The sequence below is a fragment of the Canis lupus genome, chromosome 5 (genome assembly GCF_011100685.1).
Source record: "Canis lupus familiaris isolate Mischka breed German Shepherd chromosome 5, alternate assembly UU_Cfam_GSD_1.0, whole genome shotgun sequence".
Classification (NCBI taxonomy): domain Eukaryota; kingdom Metazoa; phylum Chordata; class Mammalia; order Carnivora; family Canidae; genus Canis; species Canis lupus.
The window spans coordinates 45,070,024-45,086,481 of record NC_049226.1 but is presented as its reverse complement, the minus strand read 5'-3'; the positions used below and the strand labels follow the sequence as shown (position 1 = coordinate 45,086,481).

Here is a 16,458-nt window from a genome sequence, read left to right as displayed (position 1 = left end):
TACACAAGTAGCCATTGGTCTATTCATCTAAAGGGTCAGAACCAGAAAAATGAGAAAATTATGATAAATTAACTAGATTTTTCAACTTTCTCATATGATGAATTTAGCAGATTCTTTGACCTGCTTTTTATTTTTGTTTTTTTTTTTCTTTCTTTCTTTCTTTCTTTCTTTCTTTCTTTCTTTCTTTCTTTCTTTCTTTCTTTCTTTTTTTTTAGACAAGGAGGGGCGTGGGGTAGGGACAGAGGGAGAGAGAGAATCTTAAGCAGGCTCCATGCCTAGTGGGGAGCCTGACTCAGGGCTCCATCCCACTACTCTGAGATCATGACTTGCACCAAAATCAAGAGTTAGGAACTTAGCTGACTGAGCCATCCAGGTACCCCAACCTGCTTTTATTTTGAACTCAGGTTTCTAAAAATATATCAGTACAGGAAAACTTATCATAATTGCATACAATTTGAGAAAGTTTGTGGGTTTTTTTCCTTTTTAAGAATTTTTTACCACATTAATTGTTCTCTTCTTTGTATGATTTGGTTAAATTGTCCATTTTTACCAATTGTTACATACTGTTTCTGTCTTGAATTCTGTTGTGTACATCTTTGGGCACTGTATCTCCAAATAATTTAAATAAGACTTTTCAGATCAGGAAGAAGAGATGGTCAGTATAATGGACAATTCCCTCCTTTCCATGAGAGGGAAAATGCATAAAGGTAGTTACTGTAAGAAGAGTTTTTAATCAAAATCCCCTTCTCTAGACATTAGAGAATTCTTGAGGCAATCTTTTAAATGCTTCCATGTGTAAATAAGTATTTTTTAAAGGAACTAACACCTAATGTTTATAAGGGATTTAATGCCCTATACATATGTCCCTTAAGGGAAAGCATTGTTTGAGCTCAGATATTAATGTTTGTCAGAGAATCCAAAGGAGAGATACCATAGAAATGTGCTACTTTGGAACTGCTTTAGGGCATTTTATCTTTGACCTGGAAGAGAAATCCTTTTCTTCCATTGTGAGATGTCTCCTGTGTGTACCAGCCCCTGAGCTGAGTGTGGGGAACCATGTTGAACCACTCAGACACAGCCCTTGTCCTCCTGGAGCTAACAGTAAAGACAAAGAATATAACAAAGTTTGAAAATGCTGTGATGTAATGAACACAGAGACTTGTGAAAGCATATACAGAGTATTAGAAGTATCTGCCTGGATTACAAGGGGTCAGGGAATGAGCCAGGTTGAGTGAGGAGTATTTGCAAAGTCCCACAGTCATATCTGGACATTTGAGGTTATAAAAAGTTAAGTATGCTTGGGTTATAAAGCTGGGGAATCGTGAGAAATCAAGGTGGATGAATAACTAAGAGTCATCCAAGGAGTTTGCACTCTTGTAACTGCTAACATCTAGTTTACTTTGTCTCTTTACTATTACCCCCTCCGCATTCTTGGTGATTTCCATATTCATTTGGATGATCTTCAATTTCTTGAAGGCTTTACTTTCCTTGTTCTTGTTTCTTCACTCTGCCTAGTTCACCCATTTTCATGGCCCTCCTCTAGACCTTGTCACTACTGGTAAGAATGCTGTCTGTAATTTCAGTTTCAGGGATCCCACTCTTTGACCATCTCCCCCTCTTCCTCACTTTAGGCTTATTCCCTCTATTACCTCACCCTCAGAAATAATTCCCCATGTTTCTCGGCTCTGTCTCCTGAGTTTCTTTTTCATGAAAGACAGAGGTATCTCTGCTGCAGCAGGGTGAGGGGGAGGAGCAGGAGTTCTCAGCATGCTTCCATCAGCACAATTTTGGGAGTCCAGTGGCTTTGATTCATTCTGTACCCGTTCAGTCTGAGCTAGCCACATTCTCTCACAAGACAACACAGCCTCCTGTGAATCTCATGGGGGTTTACCCCTTTAGATAAAAGCCCACAGATCTTTTAGAGATAAGCCCTTCTTTGCCTTCTCTTTGATCTTTGCTTGGGAGCCATTTCCTAGAGGTGCCATCTTTGCCATCTGGAGAGGCTGGGCATCTCACCACTCTCAAGACGTGTTTTCTTTTGTTTGACAGTCCTTTGCTCAGTGGTCTATCTCTTCTTGTGGCAAGAAGAAAACAAGGGGCACCTTCACCACCTACTTGGCAGTCTGCTGCAGCAGATCCACCAGTTCGGGAGATATATTTCCTGCTGCCCAGGGAACTGTAGATGTGTGGCTTAGCTTTCTGCCAATATGTAAGACTCTCTTTCCTCCAAGATCCAGTCTGTGTTCCTCACTTGCTTGTGTGCCCTCACTGGTAGTGTCCTCAAACTCCACATTTCCACTCACAGTCTATTCAAGGCAGTTGAGGCTTTCTTTATCATGCTTCTCCAATTGTTCCAGCTTCTGTCGTCACCAGACTCTAGGGCCACTCCCACGTTTGCAGGTGTATTTTTTTTTTAAGATTTTATTTACTTATTCATGAGAGACACACAGAGAGAGAGGCAGAGACACAGGCAGAGGGAGGAGCAGGCTCCATGCAGGGAGCTTGATGTGGGACTTGATCCTGGAACCCCGGGATCATGCCCTGAGCCAAAGGCAGACGCTCAAGCTCAACCGCTGAGCCACCCAGGTGTCTCTGCAGGTGTATTTCTATGGCAGCATCCCATTTCCAGGTACCAATATCTGCCTTGGTTCTCTGTGCTATATAATAAGCTACCCCAAGTTTAGTGGCTTCTAACAACAATCATTTATCATCTCACAGGCCCTGTGGGTCAGGAATCTAGGAGCAGATTAGCTGGGGCCACTTGCCTTAAGGTCTTTCACAAGGTTCTTCCCAGGCTGGGACTGGAGGTCTCCTTCAGTTCCTTGTCTGTGGATTTCTCCATAGAATACCTTACAACATGGCAGCTGGCTTCCCTGAGAGGGAGCCGAAGACGCTCCCCAATGACCTTGCTTTTGATTTGCAGCAGGAAATTAGGGGGAGGTTAGCTTCTCTTATAATTGCTTTTCTCACTGACATCTACGCCTGCTCACATCAGTGCCCATGCAGTTTCTTTTCTCTTCTTTAATCATGGATGAGTTCTCTGGGTTCCAATCTAAAGTGAATCCTTTCTCATGTGTTTTTAGTCCCATCCCCTGTAGCTTACTCAAGGATTTTGCTTTTGCAATGATCTCTCTTTCTTATATCATCAAGTTTTCCTCTCAGCTGATAAACATGCTGTAGTAACTCCTATTTAAGACATAGATCACACATTCCATCAAGTAACCACCCCATTCCACTGCTTCCTTTAAAGAAAACCAAGTTTTGAACTGTTTGAATATATTAGATTTTCAGAAGCTAATATATAAAGTCAAAAGTGGTTTCTGGTTATGAGGGAATAATACAGTCTGGGATTACTCTTCTGACTCTTCTGTCATAAATAACCAGAGAACGTGATAAAATGTGGGAAACATCTGTTTCAAGCTACAGGACAAAAGCAGAACAGAACTGTGATACCTAAGGAAACAAAGTGAATCCTGAATTACTCAGATTTGCTGGACTAAAGGCAATATCCAGAACCTGGCACAGGGCTGGGAAACTCTAGTAGAACCCAGTGATAATGCTGGATCAAGGAGACAGAAATAGAAATTCAGAGAGCCTAAGGAGGCTTGAGTTTGTGAGGCAGAGGACTTGAAGCAGGGAGTATGCAGAATTAGTACTGGGGTCCCCTTCACTCTTTGACTGATTACTAATCTGTCCCATGATGTTGAGTAAGAAACACTGAGTTGAGTAAGAACCACTAGGAAGAGAATGATCACCAGGAACTGTAAGCTAAACAATTCTCAAAAGTTACATAGGACCAGGAATAATTAAAGTTTCCACCAAGCAGATTGGAGATATTTGTTGAATATCAAATGACAGTCAGTAAAAACCTCATTATAGCCACATTTTAAAAGTGAGGCCAAATTAGCCTTAGTAGCCTTAAGGCTACCGTATCTCCAAAAGAACTTCTAAGAAGCTTGAAAGGTTCAAACTGGTGCCCAGATAACTTACCTGACTGCCAGAACAAAATCCAACATTCTTTAAAGTAAAACAATACAGTCCAACACTCGAAAATGTCATATTCATAATGTCTGACATCTAGTAAAAAATGGTGACACACATGAAAGAACAGGAAAATACAGCCCCTAGCCAGGAGGAAAAGAAACATCAATCCATAGAAATAGGTCCAGAAATGAGAGGGATAATAAAATTAGCAGGCAAGGGTGGCTATTACAATGTTCCACATGCTCAGGGATATAAAGGAAAACATGAATAAAATGAGAAGAGAAATTGGTAATATAGAAAAGAACTGACTATAATTTTAGAGAAGAAAAATACATTATTTGTAAAGTAAACAAAAGTACCCAATATAAATTAGAACATTTTAGGGCTAGTATCATTAGTGTGTAGAGGCCACAGTGCTGTCTCTGTGAGAAGTACATTTTCCATTCTCTTTCCTTCCTTTATTTTCTTCCTTCCTCTTCCCATTCTCCTTCCCTCCTCCTCCTTCCTTCTTTCCCGACCAGATGGACTTGTGGATTCTTTATTTTATGGGCTATAATCAGTTGCTATCATTCAAAAAAATTTTTTTTTATTATTTATTCATGATAGTCATAGAGAGAGGAGAGAGAGGCAGAGACACAGGCAGAGGGAGAAGCGGGCTCCATGCCAGGAGCCTGACGCGGGACTCGATCCCGGGACTCCAGGATCGCGCCCTGGGCCAAAGGCAGGCGCTAAACCGCTGAGCCACCCAGGGATCCCCTCATTTTTAATTTTATTGTTCAAATTGCCCCATATTTAGCCATTGGGAACTTATTCACTGGCCTCTATGTCCTTTTGATGTGTCCCATCCTTTTTTTCTTTTTTGAGAATTTCCTTACTCTCTAGTACTACAAGACATTTCGGACACAATACACACATGATATGTATGTATCATATCCACAAATCTATATTTCTATATCTCTGTATAGACATATATTAAAAGCATGTATTCTTACTAATATCCTCCATTTTAAAAAATATTTATTTATTTATTTATTTATTTATTTGAGAGAGATTGAGAGTGGGGAAGAGGAGCAGAGGGAGAGAGAGAATCTCAAGCAGACTCTCTGCTTGAACAAGGAACCTGATGCTGGCCCCCATCTCAGGACACTGAGATCATGACCTGAGCAAAACCAAGTTGTTATTCATGACCTCAGCTCAACCAGCTGAGCTACCCAGGCACCCATAATGTCTCCCATTATAGTCCAAAAACCATAGGATCCATTCCAGCTTTCCTTTTTTTCTTCCTTTCTTCCCTCTTTTCTCCCCTCTCCTCCTCTCCTTCCTCTTTATCCTTCTCCTTCCCTTTCCCTCTTTCTTTTTTCTCTATTTTCCCAGCAGTAAGAAATCTGGCTTCCACTTCCCACAATTTATAACCCATTTGCTTAGTCCTAGAATACATGTAAAGTAGTTTTGGAATTGCTAACTTACACCACTGTGAAAAACAAGGGTACTAGCTAGAGTACAATATTTCCTTTTTTTAAATCTTTTTTTTTAAAGATTTTGTTTATTTATTTATTTATTTATCATTCATTCATTCATTCATTCATGAGAGATACAGAGAAAGAGGCAGAGACACAGACAGAGGGAGAAGCAGGCTCCCTGTGGGGATCCCCATGCGGGACTCCATCCTAGGACCCTGGCATCATGCCCTGAGTCAAGGGCAGATGCTCAACTGCTGAGCCACTCAGGTGCCCCTGAGTACAATATTTCTTGTACACTCATTTTGCCTTTGCTAAAGCTGAAGGTTACGTGATCAAAATACTATGTCCCAAAGTTAATTAAGATATTCCCTCCTCCTCTACCCCTGTGGTTCTATTGTTAACTTGATAGATACTAAGATTCATTTGTTTAGTTAGCATTCTTCTTTTCCTTTTCTTTTTTTTTTCTTTTTTTTTCTTTTCCTTTTTCCTTTTCTCCCTTTCATCTTTGTTGATTTTCCATTTGTTTGGTAATATCTTATATCTGAAGAGTACTTTGAGTTTTATAAAATGCTTCTTAAGCTTGTCTCCTTGATGAGATTTATCTAGTCATTACTTTTCACTTGGGCCTGATTCATAAGATCTGGAGTGGAGCCAGTAGTTTGCATTTTTATCAAGTTCCAGAGGATGTTGATGCTACTGGTTTGGGGCTAACGCTTGGAGAATCAATCTATGGCTCCTACTGAAAACGGGTTCCTTAGCTCCAGACCAACTGAATTCTCCATGGAGAGTCTAGGACTCTATTTTTAACAAGGCTCCAGGTGATTCTGATGATGAGACTAGTCTGTAACACTAATTTGGTCTTTGAGCTTTGGGGGATTGGTAAAGTAGACTTTTTGGGTAACAAAATTTATTTATTTAAAATAAATGACTTGATCAAATGATATACAAAAGTAATACTGTTCTAAACAATTCCTATGTACACATTTGTCCACCCTAGTTTGCTCTCAGTTTATGTCACAGTCAGGACCTTGGGTGGCATCCATTTGATGTTATTCTTGTAATAATTTAGCATAGATCTTTGCTTAGAGAAGTTTTAATATATTCATAGAAAAATAATTCTGGGAACAAATAATTTGACTGAAGGTCAGAGGATAGAATGTGCTCTCTCTATAAACCACTGTGGCTATCAAAAATGAAATTTTGGTACTAAATATATATCTTACTTCTGACCAGAAAATAGCCCATATGATGAAATTTGCAAAGAAGCCAAATTTAAAATTTGAGAAGTCTTTTTTTTTTTGGTTTTGTTTTTACTATTTTCACTTTTAAGTAAAGTTTGTTCACATACAGAGAAATTAATAATTGTGGCACTGAATTAGTGTGTGTTGGCAAGGCATAAGATACTTTGCTGCATAAAAATTTTTCAAGCATTTTGGAAATTCTTTTTTTTTTTTTTAAAGATTTTATTTATTTATTCATGAGAGACACACACAGAAAGGCAGAGACATAGGCAGAGGGAGAAGTGAGCTCCCCCTGGGGAGCTTGACGTGAGACTCGATCCCGGGGCTCCAGAATCACAACCTGTACCAAAGGCAGAAGCTCAACCAATGAGCCAAATGAGCCACCCAGCTGTCCCAATTTCAGAAATTCTTAAGTTTGGTTTAAGTCAATGTCTCTCCTTATTTTAAAAGTTTGATTACCATTTTAATCCTTGTGCTTTAAATTATCAAAATTTAGAGTAGTTGTTTGATGTTTACAAATACTTCAAACTTCTTTTAGAAGATGAAAGTAGTTCTTAGGCTGACTTTGACAAATAACGAGGCTTGTGTATTCCAGTTTCCACACAAACTGAAAAGATTATGCTCTCATAAATATGAGAAATATCTAATATTTTCTTCAAGGAAAAAGTAATTTGAAATAATCCTCTAATTCTTTAAAGTTCTGATTTATAGAAATGTTAAGGTGCTTCAGATTATAGTTGTTTTTTAGTTGTGGCCACTAAGGAATTAATCCCCTACATAAAATAATAAAATGGCAGCAGTAACAGTGTCTTGTGATAATAAGACACCTTGGGTATAATGAAATGAGCAATGAACATGGAAGCACAAGACATCAGACAAGTTTAAGGACTACATTGTCTCTGAGCCTCACTTTCTCACTTAGAAAGTAGGTGATATTAGTTCCCTCATAAGGTAGTTTGAAAAATTAAATTAGTGATTCTCAGGGTGCTTGTGTAAATTGTAAATATGCTATAAAATGAAATATGATGATATATTTAATATGGATTCTGTATTTTTTGCCCATTGAGTTCCCACCAGTAGGGAGTACAAAATGTTTCTGGCCAATAGCTGGGATTGAAAATTTTTTCTTTTTCTTTTTTTTTTTTTTTAAGTGAAAATTTTTTCTTTAAGGGTCAGATAGCAAATATTTTAGACTTTTCAGGCCAAACTCTCTTTCGTACAACCTTGTAGTCATAGTTAATATGTAAATGAATAAGCATAACTATGTTTATGGACACTGAAATTTGAATATTATGTAATTATCATGTAGGGACATTCTTCCTTTTTTTAAAAAACCATTGGTAATGTAAGAAACCATTCTTAGCTCACAGGCTGTACAAAAACAGGTATATTTGGCCTGTGGGCTGTAGTTTCCTTACCCCTGTGAAGGATATTTGAATATTAGTTTTAGATTGATTATTAGTTTCATAATGGGTTATCTGTTGGGGTGCCTTGGGAAATTTCTAAATGGATATGCTTTAAAAAAACAAATAATGAATTACTAAAATAAACATATAAATTACATATAATCATGATTATGAATATATACTATATATTTTCTTTGTATATGTTGAAATTATAAAGAAGTTAACAAGGAGATTGATTAAACAGAGCACACAACAGTGAAGTAATAGAGAAACGAGGTAGTTAATCTAATTGGTAATCAGCCCAATTCTACAATTATCCAGTCTATTTAGAAAAAATGAGGGGATCCTTGGGTGGCTCAGCGGTTTAGTGTCTGCCTTCAGCCTGGGGTGTGATCCTGGGGGCCAGGGATCGAGTCCCACATCGGGCTCCCTGCATGGAGCCTGCTTCTCCCTCTGGCTGTGTCTCTGCCTTTCTGTCTCTCTCTGTGTCTCTCATGAATAAATAAATAAAATCTTTTAAAAAAATGGAATTGGCAAGACCATCTATAGTAAGACAGTGCAATTCTAACCTTTCTTTTTTTAAAAAAATTTATTTATTTATTCATGAGAGGCGGGGGTTGGGGGGCAGAGACACAGGCAAGAGGGAGAAGCAGGCTCCATGCAGGGAGCCTGATGTGGGATTCAATCCTGGTACTCCAGAATCATGCCTTGGGCCGAAGGTAGACGCTCAACCACTGAGCCACCCAGATGTCCCTAACCTTTCTTTTTAAAAAAGAAAAATATCACTAAATTTTCTGTCCTTTAAAAAGTGTCAGTCAAGAACGATGTGCTTATTTTCTATTTAGTTCTATTTTTACTATAAAATTTGGGAGTTCTTCAAAGTATAACACCATACAAGCATATTTCTGACATAAAATACCACAATTTTTTCAATTTGTTCCATAATCTTTTGATAAAAGCCTTTAATATTTGAAAAACACCTAAAAGGCATAATGTGGTTTTTAAAAAAAATAACATTTCATTGGCTTTGTTTAAAGATTTAAATAAAATTGAAAGTGCTAAGTCATTCCAACGCTAATTCCAAATGGTATTTTATGGATCTATAGCACTTTAAAGTTTTCAAAAATACTTTTATGTAATTGTCTTTGATATTTATAACAGCCTTATAAAGATGATGCAGGAATTTTTCTCTGCTTTGTTGATTGTGGAAACCATGGCTCACAAAAAAGAACTTACCTGTCTAATGGTCTTATGGCTCATAAATAAACAGAAGGACTTGATTTTAAGTGTTGGTGTTAATTTACTGTGCTTCCTACAATAATATTATTCCCTATTACAGTGCCCAGTAGACTGCTTTACACGTTTAAATGTTATTTCTTGATTGTTTTCTTTTAGGACTAAGGTAATACTGAAGTCTATCTCAGGAAACTTGAAAATCTATCTTAACTCACATTTAATACTAGTGGTGTATGTATGAAAGATTTGGATCCATTTCTTTCATGTTGTATTGATATCTCAATTCTCAGATATATGCTATTTAGCAGTTTCTAAAGCAATGCTTTCTCCATAGTAATTTTTAATTAGTATATTTAGCACTTACAGTATTTCTGAAGGCAGTGATCATATCTAAGTATTAATACTCTCTTCGCATCCCCACATTCTTTAAAAAAGATGGAGTGGTTTAGATAGAAGGCAGCAGGTGTTTTTGGACAGAATGGGATAGCTTAAGCAAGACAGGGAAATATTAATTACCCCTGTCCACCACCCCCCACCCCGAACTTCCACCTTAGAGGTTTTTTTTTGTTGTTGTTGTTGTTTTAAAATTTTATTTATTTATTAGAGAGAGAACAAGCTGGAGGGAGAGCAAAAGAGAATCTGAAGCAGACTCTGCACAGAGCCCGATACGGGACTTGATCCCAAGATCCCAAGATCATGACCTGAGCTGAGACCAAGAGTTGGCAGCTTAACCAGCTGAGCCACCCAAGGGCTCCCACCTTAAAGTCTTTTTTACTTACACCTAGATTTAGACTCTCAAGGCAACCAGGCTGATTAAAAAAACTAACACTAATAAATCAGAAATAACAACTCTGTGTCTTTGTTGCATGCCATTATTCTTTCTGCCTTGAGATAGGTAACTCAACCCAACTAGTTACAGTCACCCACTTACAATGGTTTGATTTATGACAATGATATGAAAGCAATACTCATTCAGTAGAGTTTTTAATTTTGATCTTTTCCCAGGCTGGTGATATGTAGCCCCTCTTGATGTTGGGCAGTGGCAGTTCCTAGTCAGCCACATGACCATGAGGGTAAACAACTGATACACTTAAAACCATCCTCTCTCTCTCTCTCTCTCTCTCTCTCTCTCAATGTCTCCTTTAACTCTTGTATGCTATTCAGTAAATTACATGAGATGTTCAACATTTTATTACAAGATGGGTTTTGTGTTAGATGATTTTGCCCAACTGTAGGCTAGTGTAAATGTTCTGGGCATGTTTAAGGTAGGCTGGGCTAAGCTATGACATTTGGTAGGTTAGGTGTATTAAATGCATTTCAACTTGGGATATTTCCAGTTTACAATGAGTTTATCAGGAGGTAACCCATCATAAGTCAATGAAAAACTGTACAGTTACCTTTAAAAAAAAGATTTTATTTATTTATTTGATAGAGAGAGATAGAGATAATGAGAGAGAGCGCACAAGCGGGGCAGGGGGTGGTTGTTGCAGAGAGGGAGAAGTAGGCTCCCGACTAAGCAAGGAGCATGAAGCGGGGCTGGATCCCAAGGACCCCAGGATAATGACCTGAGGTGAAGGTAGACTTTTAACCAACTGAGCCATCCAGCCACCCCTGCAATTACTTTTTAAGGTTAGTTCACTCATTTGTAGGTTTACAGTGATAGGCAAAGTATTGCTTAAAAAGTTTTTCTTAAATTTTCTTTTTTTGAGTAAACAACTGTATTTACATAAAATTAATAGACAATAAACTGTATATATTTACACAGTTTTTTAAATTTATTTTTTATTGGTGTTCAATTTACTAACATACAGAATAACCCCCAGTGCCCGTCACCCATTCACTCCCACCCCCCGCCCTCCTCCCCTTCTACCACCCCTAGTTCGTTTCCCAGAGTTAGGAGTCTTTACGTTCTGTCTCCCTTTCTGATATTTCCCACACATTTCTTCTCCCTTCCCTTATATTCCCTTTCACTATTATTTATATTCCCCAAATGAATGAGAACATATAATGTTTGTCCTTCTCCGACTGACTTACTTCACTCAGCATAATACCCTCCAGTTCCATCCACGTTGAAGCAAATGGTGGGTATTTGTCATTTCTAATAGCTGAGTAATATTCCATTGTATACATAAACCACATCTTCTTTATCCATTCATCATTCGTTGGACACCGAGGCTCCTTCCACAGTTTGGCTATCGTGGCCATTGCTGCTATAAACATCGGGGTGCAGGTGTCCCGGCGTTTCATTGCTTTTGTATCTTTGGGGTAAATCCCCAACCAGTGCAATTGCTGGGTCGTAGGGCAGGTATATTTTTAACTGTTTGAGGAACCTCCACACAGTTTTCCAGAGTGGCTGCACCAGTTCACATTCCCACCAACAGTGTAAGAGGGTTCCCTTTTCTCCGCATCCTCTCCAACATTTGTTGTTTCCTGCCTTGTTAATTTTCCCCATTCTCATTGGTGTGAGGTGGTATCTCATTGTAGTTTTGATTTGTATTTCCCTGATGGCAAGTGATGCAGAGCATTTTCTCATATGCATGTTGGCCATGTCTATGTCTTCCTCTGTGCAATAACCAGGGAGGAAATTGAAGCAGTCATCAAAAACCTCCCAAGACACAAGAGTCCAGGGCCAGATGGCTTCCCAGGGGAATTTTACAGTTTTATTATATATTTAAGGTTTAAACTTGGTAAGTTTTGGTATGTGAAATCACTCATAAAATCGTCAACCCTAATAAAGAAAATGAATATACTACCAATCACAGAATTGCTTACTGCCCCTTTGTAACACCATCCACCGCCTGTATCTGTGGCACCCTACCACTCTCATCACCCTCCATTGTCCCCAAGTAATGAATGATCTGCATTGTTACCCAGGTTACTTGGTATTTTATAGAATTTTATATAAATGTGATCATACAGTACTTTTGTCATGCTTTCATACAGCACGATTATTTTCAGATTCATTAATATTGTGTGCATCCACTAGTAGTTCATTCCTTTCCTTTTTGATATATTTTTTTATTGGAGTTCGATTTGCCAACATATAGCATAATAACCAGTGCCCATCCCGTCAAGTGCCCCCCCTCAGTGCCTGTCACCCAGTCACCCCATCCCACCGTCCACCTCCCTTTCCACCACCCCTTGTTCGTTTCCCAGAGTTAGGTGTCTCTCATGTTTTGTCACCCTCTCTGATATTTCCCGCTTATTTTCTCTCCTTTCCCCTTTATTCCCTTTCACTATTTTTTATCTTCCCCAAATGAATGAGACCATATAATGTTTGTCCTTCTCTGATTGACTTACTTCACTCAGCATAATACCCTCCAGGTCCCTCCACATCGAAGCAAATGGTGGGTATTTGTCATGTCTACTAACTGAGTAATATTCCAGTGTATACATAGACCACATCTCCTTTATCTATTTATCTTTTGATGGACACTGAGGCTCCTTCCACAGTTTGGCTATTGTGGCCATTGCTGCTATAAACATCGGGGTGCAGGTGTCCTGGCGTTTCACTGCATCTGTATCTTTGGGGTAAATCCCCAGCAGTGCAATTGCTGGGTCGTAGGGTAGTTCTATTTTTAACTCTTTGAGGAACGTCCACACAGTTTTCCAGAGTGGCTGCACCAGTTCACATTCCCACCAACAGTGCAAGAGGGTTCCCTTTTCTCCACATCCTCTCCAACATTTGTTGTTTCCTGTCTTGTTAATTTTTATCATTCTCACCGGTGTGAGGTGGTATCTCATTGTGGTTTTGATTTGTATTTTCCTGATGGCCAGTGATGCAGAGCATTTTCTCACGTGCTTGTTGGCCATGTCTATGTCTTCTTTGGTGAAATTTCTGTTCATGTCTTTTGCTCATGTCATTATTGGATTGTTTCTTTGCTGTTGAATTGAATAAGTTCTTTATTGATCTTGGATACTAGCCGTTTATCTGATACGTCATTTGCAAATATCTTCTCCCATTCTGTAGGTTGTCTTTTAGTTTTGTTGACTGTTTCAGTTCATTCCTTTCCATTGTGAAGTAGCATTCCATTATATGGATATGCCACAATTTGTTTATCCATTCACCTGTTGATAGACATTTGAGTCACTTACCATTTTTGGCTGTTACAAATAAAGCTGCTGTAAGTCTCTGTGTTCGTTTGTGCATGAGTCTCTGAAAGGACATAGGCTTTCATTTCTCTTGGATGAATACCTGAGATAGAATGTGTAAATCCTATGATAGGTGTAATTTTAACAACTTAAGAAATTACTAAACTGTTTTTACAAAGTGGTACCATTTTACATTCCCACTGGCAGTGCATTAGAGTTCTAATTTCTTCACTTCCATTAATTAACTTCTGAAATTTTAGCCATTCTAAAAGGTGGATAGTGGTATCATTGTGGTCTTAATTTGCATTTCCTAAATGACTAATGATCTTGGGCTTCTTTTCACATGCTTATTTTCATGTGTTTATCTTCTATGGCTGAGTGCATGGTGAAATCTTCGCCTGTTTTTTAATTGTATTGTTTTATTGAGTTTTGAGCATTCTTTATATCTTCTGAAGACAAGTACTTTATCAGATAAATAATTGGGAAATATATTCTTTCAGTATATGGCTTGTCTTTTTGTTGCTCCATAGTGTCTTTCTTTCAAAAAATAGAGTTTTCAATCTTGGTAAGAGTCCAGTTTATCAATTTGTTCTTTTATGGATCATGGTTTTGGTGTTGCATCTAAGGAAATGTTACCTTACTCAAGGTCACACATTTTTGTCCCCATGTTCTTGAAGTTTTATGGCTTTAGGTTTCTCGTTTGAACTGATGATCCATTTTGAATTAATTTTTGAATCTGGTGTGAGTATGGATTGAAATTTGTTTTGTTTTGCATATAGATATCCCATTGTTCAGCACAACTTAATGAGAAGATTACCATTTCTTCACAGAGAGAAAGCTCTGTATCCCTGTAGAAAGCTGGTTGCCCATATAGGTGTTGGTCTCTATTCTGTTCCATTAATCTGTTTTTCTGTCTTTATACCAATACTCTGTTAGCTTGATCATTGTGGTTCTTTAGCTATAACCCCTTGTTTTATTATTTTAACAATTGCTTTAGGATTTATGATATAGGTTTTTAACTTATTATAATCTAACTGATGTACCTTTAAGTAATTTTATATCAATTAATGTATAGTATGAGAACATTAAAACTGCATGCTTACATTATGTCTCTTGCCCCCAAACTGGGAGCCAGTGTCATACATTTTACTTCTACCTGTGTTATAAACTCTACACTACATGGTATTATTTTTGCTTTAAGCAGTCAGTAACTATTTACCCTTTTAAAGCTATTTTCAGTTCTTTGTATAGAATCAGACTTCCATCTGCTACCATTTCCTTTTTGTATGATTGACTGTCTTTGGCATTTTTTTTATAATGCAGACCTGATAGTGACAAATATTTTCAATTTTGGTATGCCTGAAAAAAGCCTTTATTTCATGTTTATTTTGAAAGATATTTTGGGTATAGAGTTTTAGGATCGCAATTTTTCTTTCCTTTTAGTACTTCACTGTTGCTTCACTATTTTCTTCCTGCTATTATTTCTAATGGCTAACCTGCTTTAACCCTTTCTTTGTGTTTCTGATATAATGTACCCTGTTTTTTCTAGATGCCATTTAAGCTGGATGTCCAGAATAGTTCACCTCAGTTTGGATTTTTGTCATATAGTTTAAATAAATCCAGTCCTGTCACATCTGTGCTGATATTTAGCTCTTCCTTTTTCACATAGGCCTGAAGTTTTAGAAGAGTCACCTCCAGTCCCCCAGAAGGGAAGTTTTCAGATTGTTCCATGCAACTGCAGTGTTCATGACAGCTGTGAATGCCATGTGCCTGTGCCAACAGCCAAACTCAACCACACTCTTCTTATGTATTTGAAAATCACGTTGGGTGGAATAAATTTTCAGTCACCTCTAATGTCAGTTAAGCCCATAAATGTTGGTAAGTTGTGCATTAGAAAGGTAATAGATCTAAACATCAGTCATACAAACAGGTTAAATATTGTGTACAAAATTTTTCAATAGCTTATCTTACTTTGACCAATGTGGTAAGGACAGCAAATGTAGAACTGGGAATATTAAAAGCGGCTTCTAGAATGTTTTCACAGTAGTATAGATATCTCTGCAATTATAACTTCAGTTCTTTCTTTTTTAAAGATTTACCTATTTATTTTAGAGAGGGAGAGAGAGTGTGTGCAAGTGCGAGTGAGGGGAGAGGCAGAGAGAGACTTTTTAAGCAGATTCTTCACTGAGCATGCAGTCTGATGAAGGTCTTGATCTCATGACTCTGAGATCATGACCTAAGCAGAAACCAAGAATTGGACACTTACTTAACTGACTGAGTCATTGAGGCCCCCCCTTAAATTCTTTCTTAAGAACAGTTTTTCTTTCAGTCTTGGATCTGTCTAAATGATATGTATTATTTGGTTGTTACTTTTTCACTGGTCAGATAACAATTTCTAAAAGTAATTAGAAGTTTATTTTTTTATCTTTATTTTATACTTTTTTTTATTCCTTCAATAAATATTTCTTAGAAGCTCATGTATGTCAGCCACTGATCTAGGAGTTGGGGAAACAATGGTGAATGAGACAAAGTTCCTGCCTCAAAAACCAGAGACAAACAATAGTGAGCAGAGAGAAACAATAAAAAAGTAAACAACTAAATAATTTGCTATACAAATCTGATTGTAAGAAAAATCCAAATAGGTAGTGCCATCACATATTTTTAGTGCAAAGATTCTCAGTTTCTTTTGATCAGCTTGAACATATGATTACAAATGTGAATAATATAGGCCATGTTCACTTAAAATATTTAATTTATTAACTTACTTTTATATAGGTATGTATTTTATATATAACATATAACTTAACAGCGTTACTATTTTCCCTATTTCCTGAGACCATTATATATAAACTCTTTGCATGCATCTTAGCATCAGTAGATGTCTAGTGACACTAGAGCCACTTTTCCAAGTATCTCACACAAAGTTTTTCTACAAACTTCACTGTCATTTCCTTCTAAGTTACTGGGGATATGCCACTTTTTGAATCTGCATGACATCATATTTTAACATTAGGATTTTCAAATAATTTGTTCTCTAGG

General features: G+C 37.6%; 1 protein-coding gene across 1 annotated transcript in view; it reads left to right on the top strand.

The window, feature by feature from the left end:
- The window catches only part of LEPR (leptin receptor), a 64,926-nt gene that overhangs the window by 8,207 nt on the left and 40,261 nt on the right, over window positions 1–16,458 (top strand). Inside the window, 1 exon segment of the mRNA NM_001024634.1 lies at window positions 15,089–15,297. Coding sequence (NP_001019805.1) covers window positions 15,089–15,297 — 209 coding nt within the window.